The sequence below is a fragment of the Pungitius pungitius genome, chromosome 16 (genome assembly GCF_949316345.1).
Source record: "Pungitius pungitius chromosome 16, fPunPun2.1, whole genome shotgun sequence".
NCBI lineage: Eukaryota > Metazoa > Chordata > Actinopteri > Perciformes > Gasterosteidae > Pungitius > Pungitius pungitius.
In genome coordinates, this window is record NC_084915.1 from 10,078,884 (window position 1) to 10,095,081 (window position 16,198).

Sequence of the window (16,198 nt, forward strand, 5' to 3'; positions counted from 1 at the left end):
TAAGATTTAAAAAAGCCTTTATGGTTTAGTCCTTGCTCTATAGCTCTAACTAATGTAATATACCATTTGTAGATTATACGGGTAATAATAATTGTGTTTTCTAACAATTGTGATAATTAGTAGTAGTCACTTGGGTATTTCTGCTACTCACGTAAAGGAGCCGTCACCATAATGGAGCAATGGGAGAAAAACAAACAAACCGTTAGTCCAGCAATGAGCGTATTTCAATCATTAATTAATGAGCCCATTAGGCCTTCGCTAAGTGTTTCTCATTCTGACCCTCGGGACAACATCGAGTGGGCAGCGATGATGACAGTCATACTGAGTGGGTTCCATCAGTGGTGCGCTTGCGGCCTGAGACCACCAGGGGGCGCTGTTCTCCTCATCCACGGGGCGCTGTGGAGCAAAAGGAGAATTTGCGACAGTCGTTTCTTCGTTACGGCTGATGATGACATGTCAACAAAAAACATGGCAACCAGCAGCAACTATTGGGAAGGTAAATTATAGTTCCAGCATATAGTTTCAAACAACTGAACATATATCAATATTTTATTTGTTCTTCATCGATTCCGATTAAAAGCGTTAAAATGTTCCGTTAGACGTTAGCGTCTCTTTACCCGCGCTGATATTTAGATGTTTGTAACTTAGCTGGTTAAGCTAACACGTTAGCATGTTTGACGTGGAACCCTAAAAAGTTAACGTTATTAAATGTTGTCAATAATTAACAATCATACTGATTTCTCTGGTTTAGCGAAATACTCCGAGTTAAATGGTTAAATAGTTTTTTTGACTTAAGTTGACAATTTGACTCTTCATACTTTTAGATATGAAAAAGTTGTTTACAAGCAGAAACCCAGCAGTATTGACCGTAGAAAAAGAAAGTACTTTTTAAATACTTCTTAACCAATAACCCAGCGGACATGTTTGCATCTACTGTCATTCATTCAATAAACTTATTAACAAAACAATGATTTCATGTTCTGATAGGAGGACTCAGATGAAGTGTAGTCTTAATCCCCCTTTAAGGTTAATTACAATTATGTGCAGATTTAATCCTTTGATTACCTCTAAAGTAGTTTTGATAAACTCAACATTTCACTTGAAAGTGAGTGTCCCTTTGGCTTCCCCATGTCGGACCCGATGGCCAATGTATTGTTTCCCATCTTAAAGAAACATGCCATTACTTCATTCAAACACAACTTTACCTCTGAAAACCAAATAGTCCCAAGAGTACCAACGTGCAGTCCGTCTGATGTGTGGATGGGTTTGTTTTTTGTGGCATTTAGAGGATGCCTAATATATTGTCTCCTCCTCGTGGCCTTGTTGCCTTTTTGATTTTTTTTTGATCTGTGTTGAAATATTCATGTTGAGTGTTTTCCCGTCTCTTCACTCAGATTTGCGCAAACAAGCCAGACAGCTGGAAAATGAGCTGGACCTCAAGCTGGTGTCCTTCAGTAAGCTGTGCACCAGCTACAGCAGCAGCAGCAACCGGGACCAGCGGACAAGAGACAGCAGGTCATTTCCAACTAATAAAAAACACATTTTGTATTTAACATTGCTTTTACATTTCGACCAAATAGCTGATGTTACACAATGTGTATGTAATGTGCTGTTTAGTGTTGGTCAATTGGTTGGCCAGTTACTGATCCAATGTTTGTATCCCCTTCTATTATATTAATTGGTACGGAATCATTTTTTCTTCATTTGCTCTAGTCTGCACACTGTACTATATTCTGAATGACAAAATCAATTTTGTCCTTTCACTTTCTTTTTTAAACCAGGTCTGATTCTGTTGGCTCATCTCAAGCCATGCTTGTTTCCATGACAACTGAGCTGGAGCAGCTATTGGCCAATGTAAGTCAAACATCAAATACATATGGTGACATTTAATAGTCATAGCTAAAGAGATTTTAGGGTCCTCTTCACAAACAGCTTTTGGGGACCAAATCCCATGGGATGGAATTGATGAAATATATATTTATTATAATATATGCTCTGCAACATAAAAAAGCCAACCAAAGCTCAATGTGTTATCTTGTGTGTTTATATGCTAAATTAATTGCAATTTATATTTCATGTTGTATAAACTAGATAGGAATTGTGATTACTGCTTATTATAGCACATTCATGTTAAACTGTAGTTTGATTAAACTCACTTGTTTTAAGACAAAATAATTGTGTTTATGGCTACTTAATTGCATTTTAACTTTTTATTTGCAGCTTACTGCAGTCAATGACAAAATGGCAGAATACACAAACAGTCCAGGGGCTTCATCACATAACGCAGCGTTGATGCACACCTTACAGAGGCACAGAGACATCTTACAGGTACATATAAGTACTTCCTTTTCTGGATTATTTTAGAGTGCTGAAAAGTGTTTCAGCTCCACCTGTGAATTGTTTTAACTTACTTCTCTATATGTATATATAGAAGAAAGATTTAAAATTACAATTAAATTGTAATGTATTTAGACTTTTTTAATTATTTTTTTCCCCACAGGACTATACTCTTGAGTTCCACAAAACCAAGAGCAACTTCTTCAGCCTGAGAGAGCGAGAGGATCTACTGGGCTCTATTAACAGAGACATTGAGTATGCAGCACTTAACAATCAGATATAGTGTATTATATTAGTAATTACACTATCATCTTCTCATTCAGTTCTCATTTTAGCCAGAACATTGCAGTTTTCATTGCAGTGTTATAGATGAAAGATTAGCTATACCTCTATTATTACATTTTAAACTATTAATTAGCAAACCCAAGCTAAATTCTATGTCAATCAATTCAGCTCTAAAAAAGATGCTTTATGGAAGTGCCACACTAAGTCGCAGGATAGACTTCTCTCTTAAATCTGCAGTTAATCACTCTTTCCTAGCTCAGGTTCCACCCCTGGTCCTTCACTATACTCTGTTAACCAGGAGGAGGCAGACATTTCCAGTTTGATGCTACATTTTCCCACCCTTTTTATAATCCACGATCCTACTCATGTTTCATCTACCAATAAGAGCCACCTTCCTTGTTCGCTCTCTCTCTCTCTCTCTCTCTTTCTCTAGGGATTTCTTTCCTAAGTGCCTTCTACAGTAAATCAAACCGCAAGGCTTTTATTCAGCGAGAAAGAAGGAAGGAGAGAGGGAGGGAGAGAGAGTGAGAGATTTCTGTTCTGATGTTGACTGATTACAGTCCACTTTAATTATTCTCATTATAGGTGAGAGGTATGTGGAAGGGGATGCTGCTGTAAATAAGAGAAGCAGTTGTTCGGTTATGCAGAGCTCATCCCTTAAAAGCCTTCACACAGGAAGTACATAATCAGCATCCAGGCATCAGTTAATAGGGGGGAGTGAATTACCCTTTCAGACTAAAGACCGGCGAGAAACTTGGTTCTGGTGCCGATTTTGTTCCCCAATTGCAAAACTGCTTCCTGGATAATGCTCACTTTAGGTTGCAAACAAATGCATTTGGCCTGAACTCTGACTCGACACATTGGCATTTCCCTTAGGATGAATTGTTTCAACTTTGGGGATCTCTTGCCTTTTCGATTGAGCACCATTGTCTCGTAGATTATTTTTTATAATTACATTCAAATGATATTTCTATCCACCTCAGCTGCATTCTTGTGGTAAGTGCTCCTGCATGTTAGCATGCTAATCTACGATGGTAAACATATCTGAATGTTAGCGTTGTCGTGCCCGAATACAGACGGACGGACTTCATCTCTAATCTGCTTCTTCACTGGCAAAAATGGACCCCAAAAAGTGTTTCATTTGGTGTCTCTATTTGTCAAACCAATTCCCCATCGTTGAATGCTTCCGTCTCTTCTGTTTCTCTTTCTCAGGTCCTACAAGAGCAGCGCAGGAGTGAATAACAGAAAGACTGAGCTCATCCTCAAGGAACACGAACATCTCAGAAAGTAAGTCATTACTTTAAAAAAACAACACACAGACCTAGAAACACAGGCCCTATGTAATAAAAGCCCTATATAATTATTGAGGTATTATTAAATATTTAGTGAGCATCATGTACAGAGTCACTGGCACAGCTGCGGCCGCGTCATTTTTCACGCTCATACACACTCATTTTCGCTGGTATGTGAGACATGTAAAGACTCACCTGCTTAAAGGTAAACCAATCTGCAACATGAGCAGGCAGAAATGGCCACAACACAGTCAAGAAGGGATCAGATTTTAAATCTCCTTTGTTTTTAGCCAATTGTGATCCATTAAAATACACTCGGGTCGGCCCATTTGCTGGTTTGTAGGTGTGTTGATAAGGTATTGGGCTCCATTCTGTCAAAATATATTCCCAGATTTTATGTTTTGATGATGGTGACGGGGAGTGATGTATAACTCTTCTCCCATACGTTAATGTCTCTGTATTATGACCATTTTTTTGCCAATACCGAATTTGGGGAATTTCTGAAAATGTTGTCTATGCAGTCACAGTCACTAGAGAATTAATCCTGATGAATTTGCTGATACCTTGATTTTTCATCATTGATTTCTTTTTCTCCATTGCTTTGGTTCAATCAATACCATCAATTTAATCTTTTTATCCACTGAGATACTGAAAAACTACACGACACAACTGCACCTTCATATTGATCCAACTGAAAGAAGTGCAGCAATCAAATTAGTCGACTTGATGTAACAGTCCACAGCTCAGTTGACTGTGTAAACACAAAACAATGATAAATGGATGTATCACATCACACAAATATGAATCTGGCTCCACCGGCTCCGGTATCTGAACATGAGTTATGAGTCAGAAATGATGAACTGCTCACTGCTACAAACCTTCCAGCAGCATAAGACGCAGAGATCTGCCCTCTCTGTGGCTCAAACAAATTGAGGTCACCAGATATCTTAAACATATCACACCTCGATATCTGACCGAACTATGGGCGTCTGAGTAGAATTATTGGCAATGAAGAAACATTTATGAAGGAAAAAAAATGTATGTCTTCATTATTTTCAGTGGAATTCATCTTCTGGGGATCATGAGCACGACTTCATGGAATGACATTTGAACCGGGCGGTTATCACAGATTAATAGATTGTATTTTAGCTTTTTTAGACCAGTCGATCACAGGATCCTTGTTGCTACATCTAGATGATGTGTGGAACCATCTGGGGACCAGTCGTGCTGTAGTCGCGTTACATCCTCATGAAACCGGGCTTTTTCTGTTCAGTTTTCTGCCCAAGTTCCCAGCGCTCAGCTGTAAATAACAAGAAATTTTACAAATCAATACAAAAACAAAGCAAGTGTCCTATTGAATTTATATTATTTTCTTTGCATTCCTTTCATATATAGAAAGCTGATCTGATCTAAAGCACAAATTGGTCATTAGTTATTCTTTGTTGTAAGATTTCCATTATGACACACGGCTTTTAGCTGAGTGGTTCATAATCTTTCAGGGAGCAATTTCCTTGGAGACAGAAAAGGGGCTGGAGGAAGAAGGGAGAGCAAGATGGGATAAAAAAAATACATGGATTATAAACAACTGATGCATTAACAGAAAACATGAACACATTTACGCATTCAGTACTGTCTATGTAAGATGGTTCCCTGAGCCAATTGATCCTGGGTTCTTACTAACAGTAACATGATAGATGTGCCGCTGTTAGGCTTGGCTGCGATTTCTCTAAATTGAAAAAGCATGAATAAAAGTTGAGAAAGGAATAGTAATCATTGTATTCCCACGTTACCTTCTTTCGTTCTGTTTCTGATCAGTCTTAAAATTACAAAAGTACAGTTCCACGTGTGGCCACACGGTGTGTGTGTGTGCGCGTGTGTGTGGTGACAGGCGGTCCTGATGTGTTTCACAACGTGACCCAACAAACCACAAGTGTTTCCCTGAAAAAGGATCCGTCCGGTTGCACACACGTGTTGCTCCAGCTTCCGGCCTGCAGCTCCTTCTGATTTCAAAGCCAGCGCACACATTCGCACTCAATTGGGCCGACTGGCACCCTCGCGCAGGTAGGCGCAGAGCGGGTCGACGCAAACCCAGTTCACAAAGCGTTGATCAGACCACTATGTGACCAGGAAAGTGGTTTCAGGCAGAAAAAACGTTGCAACTTAATACGACGAAGGAGAACAGAGAGGAAAAAGCGAGGAATGGATGAGGACGAAGTATAAAGCGCAGTATTGATTTTTGGGCAGCAGTGGAGTCGGATGGGATGCACGCCGCTGACCTGGTGTGGTCCGCTCGGCTCCGGGCAGAACATTTCCTCTTTCAGTCCGACGCTTATCTCAGCAGCTTGATGCTCAGTGCCGTCCGCTCTGCCTCTGTGCGCACGAGACACCTAACGCAGGGATTGGGTTTCATTCGCGTGATTTGTACAGAGTGCGTTGCGTTTTAGAGATGAGCTCTCGGCTTCTCCGTCCAGTCACGTTCTCCCTTTCACAGGAAGTGCTCCTCTAATGATGATAGAGCCAAAGAGACCTGTGGTTTCATGGCAGCGGCTTTCCTTCTGTCCTCTTGTATATTGGCTTTACTGGTAGACATATATTATTGTTTTTACTATTATTCTTTACACAGTGTGTTTGTTAAAAGGGATCAATGGTCAATTATGTTACACTTCATTTTTGTGATGTCATTTTTAGGATTGAAGGTTTCTCAGCTGACCTGATCTGTCATTTTTTTGTTTTTTCTACTCTCTTTTTTTCATGTCGACAGCTCGGATAGTCTTATTGATAATGCAATAAGGTAAGCTTTATTGCACTGTTCACTCTCCTCCTCTCCTTTTACTCTCTCTCACTCAAGGGGGGGATTAAAGTCTCCCACACACACATCCCAAGCAAACACAGCACATTCAGGTCTCATAAAACAGACCATCATATTATCCTACTTTTTGGCTCATTAGCTGAAACATTAAACTTAATGTGATGCTTTGAATACAGCCCTGTGTTTCTTTTCCTAACAAATGATCCCTTGTTTCTTTCATCCTCTAGTATCGCCATAGCTACCAAGGAGAACATCACATTTCAGCGTGGCATGTTGAAGTCCATTCAAACCAGGGTCACGACTTTAGCCAGTATCCTTCCATCGTTTGTCCTCCTTTTCTTTTAGATTTACCTTCTTGTCATTGTTCTTTCTCTGAAGCTACATGGCAGTGAGTACGAGAGCAGAAATGGAACATTATGCTCTTATTTATTCCTTGTTGTGTTTAAAGCTCAGTTGATGTATTTCCCCTGCTGATGTCTGTCTCTCACTGCAAGGCAGGGAAGGCCGTCTTGGACCTTAATTACTGTCCCCTCAGATCGTTTCCCCGTCATCAACAATCTCATCCAGAAAATCAATTTGCGTAAGAGGCGGGACTCTCTCATTCTAGGCGGGGTGATAGGCGTCTGCACCATACTCCTGTTGCTCTACTTTTTCCACTGATTTGCAGGTTAACTGGGGGACCATTTTTCTTCAAAAAACAGAAGAATATATATATATATATTCATTGTATACGTACAAAATACTGTCAATATTGTAATTTACTCCAAAAAAGTTAAGACTTTTTTTTGTGATACATTTTTTCTTAATTGAAATGATTTGATCTGACTGGAGAGTTTATTTATTTTCTGATTGATGATAATGTTTCCATCTTTGGGGTTGTATATTCCTGGTTGTATCGATAGTTAACACATTTCTCAAAGATTTTTATAAAGAGTTAACTGCTGATATGCTTCTTTTACGCGGTGTCGGTGGCGCCTAATAAAACAAAGCTGATGAGCTCACTGTCCCGTTTGTCATGCTCATTCAAGTTTATTTCCGACATGCAGAACTATGGCACAGTAAAACAGTCATACAGTATAAATGTATAAACATCAACATCAGAGTGCCATGGACAGTGCATACAGAGAGAGCGACCCCATTCATATCTTGCAGTATATTGTAAACGTAATGAGATTTAGAGATCCAGGCAGTCCGATCCGTTAATCATAGTAGCACACAAAGCAAGACGTCACAGTCTGACTGCAACAGGACAAACATAGTTTTAAACTTGATGTAAACAGTGGTATTAAATCAGTACATACAGTCTGTACTTACGTAGTTTTAATAGAAACAGGGCAGGCAGTGGCGGCATTACAGACTATACTTTGGTTTTTCTCTGACCACAAGAATACTATTATGGTTTTTATTCATTTTTTTTCATTGTATTATTATTTGCGCGTTCCGCTTATCTACTGCTGTATTTTTGTAATACGCAAATGCCAGATGTGTGTGTCAGGCAGGTGTGTACCTCAGTGCCCCATTAGTTTGAACACGTTCTCCTCTGCTGTCTGATGATCCCACACGACAACTTCATTGTCCTTCCTTTGTTCCTGAGTTTGTGGGGTTATTGGACATGAGTGTTACCGGGGAAACAGGAAGCGCCCTGCAACCTTCTTCTTTACTTTCTTCTTTCTTCTTTGGTCCATAGCAGGAAAAAGCAAAACATTGTTTCTCTTCAGCTTTTTTTTTTCTCACCTCTCTTCTGTGCAAATTTGAGAGGTGCGATGACACTCAATCCCATCCCAGAGTTCACTTCTGGATCTCTGAGAAGCAGAGAAAAAGGAGGCATAAGTCACACACACACACCTTTACGCCTCCATGCCTGATGTGTGTCTTTCTCTCCCTACCTATTGTCAGCACTATGAAGATGATCACAGCCACACCCAGCAGCATCGCCAGACAGCTCAGCAGCATGGACAGACGCCCATACTTCCTCGCCCCTTCAATATCTCCTGTATGGAGAACAGACCGCGACTGACGGGAAAGCAAACGGAAGGAGGTGATCAACAGTGAAATGACTGAAACGCATCAGAAGGCTCAACACTGTATTTAGAAACACGGTCTGTGCGCCTGTGAAAAGGAGTGAAGCGGTAAATGAAGGATGCGCACTCACCACATTGGCGTACCACAGGGCGCAGATGTTGAGCGGCACGGCGGGGCAGAAACAGGACAGCACGGCGAGCCAGAAGTAACTCGGCGGTACGACCCCGGGCGACACCGAGGAGGGCGGCGGGCCCAGGTTCAGGCGGGACAGGGAGTTGGGTGGGGCCGTCAGCTGCCCGATTGAGCCCGACTTTAACGGGGATCGGTGTCCGTTCTGGTCCGCATCCAGGGACTGGACGCTCCCTCTGATGTTGAGGGAGAACGAGTCCGACGGTTTGATGTTGCTCTGCCCGGTGGGCTCGGTGGTCGCGGCGCTCAGCAGCTTCTCCGTGTCCTGGAAGTCGGTGGGATTGGAAACGTCCCGCTCGCCCAGCGCGCTTTTGCCAAAGGCAGCATCCGTGTTGATTGCCATATCTGAATGATAAGGGACCTCCAGGGCTTATCTGCCTGAGCGAGCCGCTTTCCTGTGGATGGAGACGCTGAAGAGTTGTCCTTCAGATCTTTTCCATTGAGGGTCATTAGATTAAATAGTGTATATTCAGAGAGAACGATACCTTCAAGGCAAGCTATTTTATTAACTCATTCAAAATGTCTTATTGATGAGTGAGATGTTATTGCTGTCTGAGTCCCTCTCGCGTTTAGCAGGCGTTTAGCGTACGGACGCACTCCTTGGCTTTTACTCCCCCCCCCCCCCCCCCTCCACGCGCACCGCCCTTCTCTATTATGTAGTGAGGTATAACCGCATCCTTTACATTTCCACAGAAGATTCCCTGTGTCGGATGGACCAGGCGAAGCGTGTGACAATGCAAAAACATCAAGCAAACCTCTTATGAAGTGAACACGCGCGCTGCGTAAAAGCTTTCCATTTACGCGCAGGGACATCGGCTAGATAAGCAGTGCACAGGGTGGGTGACGTAGGGAGAGGGAGAGGGTACGGTGGAGTGCATGAGCCAGAAGCCTCTCAAAACATGCAGACAGACCGAGGTCCAGGTTCTGTTTGTCCAAGGAATTTAAACGTTAAAAGTTGACCCGATTCACCTTTTTCTTTATTTGACCACAAATGATTGGGTAACCCAAATCCATTTACACTATAATATTAGTCAACTCTAGTTGAATAACACTGGTTACCTTTTGGAATATATAAATTGTGAAGGAAGTACTAAGTAAAAGTATTTATTATCCGAATGTAAACATGTACACATTTATGTTACAGTATCAGTTTATTATTTTAAAATAATGAATGCACAATGTGACTTATTCAAAATAATCATTGGTATCTTAACTCTTGTGTTCTATATTACATATTAATATCAAAATGTGTTGATTAATTATGCCCATTTGAATTCCACCGTTGTAAATGATGATGCATTATTGCTGATTAAGAATCACAGTTTGAAAAGCAGCTATAGATTAATGCGTCAGTGCGTTTCAATAACGCATCAAATATGTTAAAAACGCCAACTAGTGAATATATTACAACTCAATAGGACATTCTCTATAATACACTTAGTAGAATACATTTCCAATCAGAGGCATTCATTTAATTGTGATAATTAAATCCCCTTTTGCTGAAGTTATTTCATAACATATTTGTTATCATGTTAATCCACATTAGCTGGAAATAATGCAGTGTGGTTCTATTACTCTCACTGTTCTTCAATTAGCCGATGGTGCTCAGCCGTGTCTCCACCTCAGGTTTACACGGATGTTCATGACATCTAGTGGTGGTATTTTAAGGAAACTGCACTAAGAACCTGAAAATATATCTTTTGAAATTACAGCAACACTTTTATTTCTGATTATTTCAGTCATTTCTCATGGTCATTTTCCAATGAATAAGAAACAATTAAGATTCTTATCTATTTAGTTTCCCTTGTTCTCTCTTGGCGATGTAAAACAAAAAATACTTACTGTACAGTGCACTCGAATATTGCAAGTATTTCATTTGATAAATATGACAATAGGGCTATTTTATGAATAATTGACAACAAATAATTGAAACAAAATTATTTCTTTATTAAACCAATTCATCTTACATTCAGAGAGTTAATCAATGACCCCGCTGCTGTTGCCAAATAAATAAAGAGAGGGGCTTATTGGTCTCTTAAAAAGACGGTTTTACATCCAATGAGTTATCTTGAAACCTTCCTCAGCCTGAGAAGCCTGGTCGTTTGTGAAGGAAAACATTGAAGCAGCCGTTGATGCAATTTACAGCTGGAGAAAAACGTTCACCCGCTAGTTTCAAAAAGATCTATCCAACAACAATCAAAATATGTTCATTGAACCTTAACTAAAAGTCACCTTACTGACTTGTTAACGTGAGAAAAACCCTCCTTTTCAAAAGTGATTGTGTATCTAAGAACACTTCACCACCCTGATCTTTGTTGCTTCCCCTTAATGGGATCACCAGACTTTGAAGTTAAAAAGGCATGAATGGGACACATTTTTGTATAGATCTATCGAGTGCTGTGTGTGTGTGTGTGTGTGTGTGTGTGCTTTACTTTTGAACAAGAGAGCTTTCAGTGCTGTTTGAGTTTTGTTGTTCATAGTGTGGCGTTTTGTCCACAAAAAAAAAAAAACAGTCTCGATAAAATACACTTTACATTTGTTTAAAACAAGATTATCAACCCTTGCTTGCTCAAATCGGTCACGTTCTGACTCAGCGTGAGGAACACCGCCCTCCTCCGTCTTTTCCTCAGCAACCCCCCCCATCCGCTTCCTCTTCTTGAGTCATCCGGGGCAGGGCTGACCAGAGCAGTTCTTCAGCTGGCAGCTTTAGCATGTGTACGGGAACATAAAGCTTGCCAGTGAAGAACTGCTGTGCGTCAGCCATTCGGGGGCCAAGTGCGAGACGTCGAACCAGACAAGCCGGGAAGTGACGGACAGCCGGACTTAAAGAGGCCCTGAATGGCGACTCCTTCTCCTTCCCTCGTAGGCTCACACATTCCTGCAGAAGAAGAAGAAGAAGAAGAAGAAGAAGCAGAGATTGTTTTAACTTCCCTGCTGGCGTAGCGTGGGTATGAGGTGGCCCGCGGCCAAGCACACAAACAGCAAGTGGGTGCAGTCGAGCCACAGAGTGTGCGATCAGCTGTGAGGAAGTGGGTAAAAGGAACTGATATGTAAGGACGATCGGGGAGATGCACAGAAGACCATGCCTCCGTTTACCAGAAGGGGAACACGCACACGCTGCTCTGCCTCTGCACGCCGCACAGTGCCAGCCAGAAAATGGTATTCTCCTGTTACGATGCTCAAAAACCACAGAACTGGCCTTATTTTATTTTTTTTAACTTTCAGTTACCGTGGTTACAAAAACACGAGTGAGAGGACGACGAAGAGGAGTAGACAGCCTCTAGATAAAAGCAGAGATTTAAAAACTCTTTCAAAAGATCTATTAGTTTTGAAGTCCTAATTAATAGAGTAAATGTTTCGGTGTTTCCCAGAGACAAAGCCTACACCTGAAAGGACCATGTTGGTGAGAAATAGAATTTCCGCTTGTAGTTATAGACAAATAAAGTAGATTTAGAAAAAAAAATCAAAATTGACCCGCTCACATAAGTAAGTAAATACATATATGTTGGATTACGGCCTTTTAAGACCAAGGGCCTTTACCAACTTATCATTGGGAAACAATTATCTAGAAAATATCACCATACTAAATATTTAATATCAAAATATAATAAATCTCTAGGTCTTCAAGGCTCTTTTATTTGGGCGCCTCCCTTCCCAGAAGGTAAAATCTGCCCTTATTGTTTCCTCCACATATCGTTGGCTCAAACACACATCTGACTACACTAAAGCTGAAGCTGAAGATCTCGGCTTTTCTTGCCTTCAAAGAATAAAATCTGGTGTTGATCTTATTAGATATTGAGAGCACGCTCCACTGCATCTGGTTGACGATGAGTAACACATGCTGTGCATTCCAGCACTAAGGACCACCAGAATGATTTAAGGTATCCGAGTGTGCCATGGCCTGTAGACTGTGCAAAGCTAGGAGGGTCAGGGCATCCTTCAGCAGAATCCTGATACAACCACAGAGTCATTTCCATTTAGACCCATACCTGCGATCAATAGGAAAAACACGCGGTTTGTTTTCCCCGTGAGTGAGCGATGTCAGTGTGACTCAGCAGGCGGAGGCGTAGACTCACGAGTCGCTGACAAACACATTCAAGTCTACTACTTCTTCTTCTTCTTCTTCTTCTCTTCTATCAAAGACAGGTCTCATTGATCCACTACAATCAAGTGGCTGTTTAGTGAGTCCTGTAACAGATACGTGCACCACATAAATGGCGCTGGTAATCCCAGGGAGAGATGCCGTCCCTGCAGGGACTCATTTGACAAAAAGTAATAAATAAATGTCACGTTAGGACCCCTCAATGAGTCCGATTGTCAGTTCTAAAAGACGTTATAAAATTACTTTTGCAATTGTGGTCAATGAAGGAAACCCAACTTTACCGTTGGCCACTTTGGCCACAAGGAAACCAGCCAATAGGACGTCTTTGTGAGGCTGTACTTCGACCTGAATGCTCTTTTGTGCTGAGAGGATGCGTGCCAGTTCAAACAGATATCTAGAAGAATTAAAACAAATAAATATGTTAGAGGAGTTTTTATTTGCTGTTCAATGATTCTTCAGATTCAGACTACAGAATGCGTTTATCAACTTGCACACGGTCAACATGCTGATGTGTCGCAGGTACAAAGTTCACCATCTCAGTTTAGTGTTTTTGCGCGGTAATATTTTCTGAATGGCACTAACCTGAGGCGGATGGGGAAAGTAGTTGTTCCATTATAAACCAAACTAAAGGTCAAGTTAAACCTGATGAAAAGCTAAAAGGTCATCAAAGAACAAACAAATAGTCTTGAGCAGGGGAATGAATGTGTGAACCACACATTTTTGGTATTCCGTCCAAAAGTTGTTGAGACACTGATCAACCACGTTGCAGAAAATGTGGATCTTTAGCTAAAATAAGCCCATCATTCATCCCTTCACTATTATAAAGAGGCCTACCCCACTACGTCCACTACGGCTGCCACAACCTCAAACTGAATAAGTTATTTGTTCCATTGCGCGCCTCTCCTTCCACAAACAGCGAGTCTGTATCTTTATGTTCACAATGACGGGCAGTGTTAAAACCCGGACTCTTTTGCTGTGGTACCCTTTCCCATTCTATTCCTCTTCCTCTTCTTCTTCTTGGGGCTTTCCTGCCTTTTCTGCCCCCCCCGTCCCATTATCTCTCTCGCTCCCAGTCAGATTCGGACTATCCCTGCATTCCTGAAATTCCAGCCGCGTATGTGAAAAATTCCACCCGGCTGCTGTGGGCTCAAACAGTGTCTTCCACTCCTCCCTTTCCATCCCGCTGTCTTTCCCCCGTCTCCTCCACCAACTCCTCTACAGCTGGTCTGCACCAGACAAGACGTGGGCTCACCGAAACCCCCTCCCCCCCCCCCCCCCCCCCCGCCCCTTCTCCTGCGCTTTCTTTCTTTGGGCCTTATCCGAGTGAGGGAGTCAGACGAGGCCCATTGAAAGCCAGTGCAGAAGGCCTTGAGACCGCTTTCATACATGAGGCAACGGTGTAAAAGGAGATAACACAGTCTGATACACAAAAGACTGAGCTTATTGGGACGTGCATTCTTTGCCACAACAGGGAGGAATAGGTGAGATGGTTTGCACACGCAGGATGTGAGTGAACCATGTAAAATGCAAAAAAAAAAAAGGATTATTGACTTTATTGAGCCTTCGCCGCCGCAAGCACAAGAGCAGAATTATTCATCTGAGAGCTTGAATTTTTACGGAAAAGGATTAACAATAAAGGACAACTGGGAGGCAAACAGGTAGAAGCTGCGCACTTCTGTTGAAGATGGAGAACAGAAAACCAAACGCACAAGTCATGTTGCGGTGTTAGAAGCCTGAATAAGGCGTCCAGATAAGGTACCATATTTGTCTGACCTTCAGCGATGAAACTGCACATAGAAAATATGGGAGGAATTGCCAGAGGTATCACAAGAAAATTGTTGCAGATTCGCCTCCTGCTGCTGCAGTTCTGCGAGTGGAAGCGCGCCAATTAAACGTTTTACACATATTCATTCAGGTGCATTCCTCTGCTGTGGGTGTGGCCCGGTTGGAGAGAGCGTTTTGCCGCCCCAGATTGCAGTCTCTCCCATGTGGACCGATCATTTCAGACTTGGAATTGGACAGAGCAAAGGGCGGTGGCTTTGCGACGCACGGAGCACAGCGAAGGGAGGCTCTTCTTGTGCTGTGACGCTGACTTTAACCCTGAGATTAGCCACGAGCAAAAGGGTGTGAGCCGTTTGACTCGCTTAGAGCTCCAGCTGAATGCCATTCCCAATCCGCAACATCCAGGGAGACACATGTGTGCAGTACAAGTGCCCGGCAAGCCTGTCCTCAGGGGCAGCGGGTGCCATTTGTTTGGAAGAACTGGATTTTTTTCTTTTCTTCTTCATAACACTAACCTTCTTGCCCATCCTCTCTCGAAAAAATGCCGGCAATAGGAATGGAGGGTGTAACCAAAGTTGAGTAAGAGGGCCACACTTCTGCAAATGTAGGCAATTAAACAGCACGGTTAGGACGCTGCATATTTTGCCTGCATGCAGTGCAAACATCACACACGGGGAAATAAGAGTTGCTTTTAAACTGATCCTCATCGCCAGGGTGCTTATGTCACATTCCGGGTTGCTAATGGCACGAATGCAGCTCGTGACACAGCCTATTGCGCATTCCTATCAGCAACACTGAACTGTACAATTATGTAAGACAGGCTCCACGGTGCACTACGGTAAGCTTTCCCCTCACGACCACTAGAGAAAGAACACTGGCACTTTGCTTTTTAAAAGGGTTTTAGAGAATAGTATATAGTATGTAAAGGAGGTGAGACACGCAGGTCTGTGTAATCTTTGTTGCATTGCCGGATCTTCAGTATAATGCACGTCCATTTGAAGAAAGAGCTGCCAGATGGCCGCTGGTGTCACGGCATTTCTGACTCGCTGCTAGTTATCTTCCTGGTTTTACCTATCCCCTACTTGAGCGCAGGCTTTTTCCTTTGGCCTGTAATGAACTCAGCAGATTTTAAAGGAGCTCGGCACGCTCACACCTTCCTGCCGAGTTTGGACAACTTGAACGCTACACACTTCAGCTTAGCACTCAAATGACCAAATCAATCCACAAGAGGCAAATGTTATAATACATCTATAACTATGTAAGCACTGAAAACGTCTGTGTGCCTTCACTGGCTATTCCGTTTCATTCTGTGTTCATTTTGACATAAGTATGACTTTTCAGCACATTTCTCAGCCTCCCTTTAGCGTCTATGGATAATCC

The 16,198-nt window shown here is 42.1% G+C and overlaps 2 protein-coding genes and 1 long non-coding RNA gene across 4 annotated transcripts; 1 reads left to right on the top strand and 2 right to left on the bottom strand.

The window, feature by feature from the left end:
- Window positions 1-429: 429 nt before the first annotated feature.
- Window positions 430-7,729, top strand: LOC119214986 (Golgi SNAP receptor complex member 1-like). Its single transcript, XM_037466703.2, has 9 exons — window positions 430-496; window positions 1,395-1,515; window positions 1,782-1,854; window positions 2,221-2,328; window positions 2,501-2,592; window positions 3,835-3,909; window positions 6,676-6,705; window positions 6,951-7,033; window positions 7,259-7,729. The coding sequence occupies exons 1-9, from the start codon at window positions 454-456 to the stop codon at window positions 7,381-7,383; spliced, it is 750 nt and encodes a 249-aa protein (XP_037322600.2). The 5' UTR covers window positions 430-453; the 3' UTR covers window positions 7,384-7,729.
- Window positions 7,730-7,875: 146 nt separating this feature from the next.
- LOC119214989 (trafficking regulator of GLUT4 1-like) lies at window positions 7,876-9,536 on the bottom strand. 2 transcript variants are annotated; one of them, XM_037466709.2, is made up of 3 exons: window positions 8,876-9,536; window positions 8,610-8,736; window positions 7,876-8,525 (listed from the first exon to the last, which is right to left on the bottom strand). In XM_037466709.2, the coding sequence occupies exons 1-3, from the start codon at window positions 9,275-9,277 to the stop codon at window positions 8,512-8,514; spliced, it is 543 nt and encodes a 180-aa protein (XP_037322606.1). In that variant the 5' UTR covers window positions 9,278-9,536; the 3' UTR covers window positions 7,876-8,511. The 2 variants fall into 2 exon arrangements, with proteins under 2 accessions (XP_037322606.1, XP_062414160.1); XM_062558176.1 differs by having other exon boundaries at window positions 7,876-8,736.
- A 1,324-nt stretch (window positions 9,537-10,860) lies between these two features.
- Window positions 10,861-14,276, bottom strand: LOC119214990 (uncharacterized). The gene is made up of 2 exons (XR_009942526.1): window positions 13,318-14,276; window positions 10,861-11,812 (listed from the first exon to the last, which is right to left on the bottom strand). It is a non-coding gene; the product is annotated as an uncharacterized LOC119214990 (long non-coding RNA).
- Window positions 14,277-16,198: the final 1,922 nt, after the last annotated feature.

What these genes read in the sequence shown, in the direction of transcription:
- LOC119214986 (XM_037466703.2), top strand. Translation starts at nt 454, where the DNA reads ATGTCAACAAAAAACATGGCAACCAGCAGCAACTATTGGGAAG. An exon ending in CAGCAGCAACTATTGGGAAG is followed by an intron (nt 497 to 1,394) that starts GTAAATTATAGT and finishes CTCTTCACTCAG; the next exon opens with ATTTGCGCAAACAAGCCAGA. An exon ending in GAACACGAACATCTCAGAAA is followed by an intron (nt 3,910 to 6,675) that starts GTAAGTCATTAC and finishes TCATGTCGACAG; the next exon opens with CTCGGATAGTCTTATTGATA.
- LOC119214989 (XM_062558176.1), bottom strand. Translation starts at nt 9,277, where the DNA reads ATGGCAATCAACACGGATGCTGCCTTTGGCAAAAGCGCGCTGGGCGAG. An exon ending in CCCTGTGGTACGCCAATGTG is followed by an intron (nt 8,737 to 8,875) that starts GTGAGTGCGCAT and finishes CTTTCCCGTCAG; the next exon opens with TCGCGGTCTGTTCTCCATAC.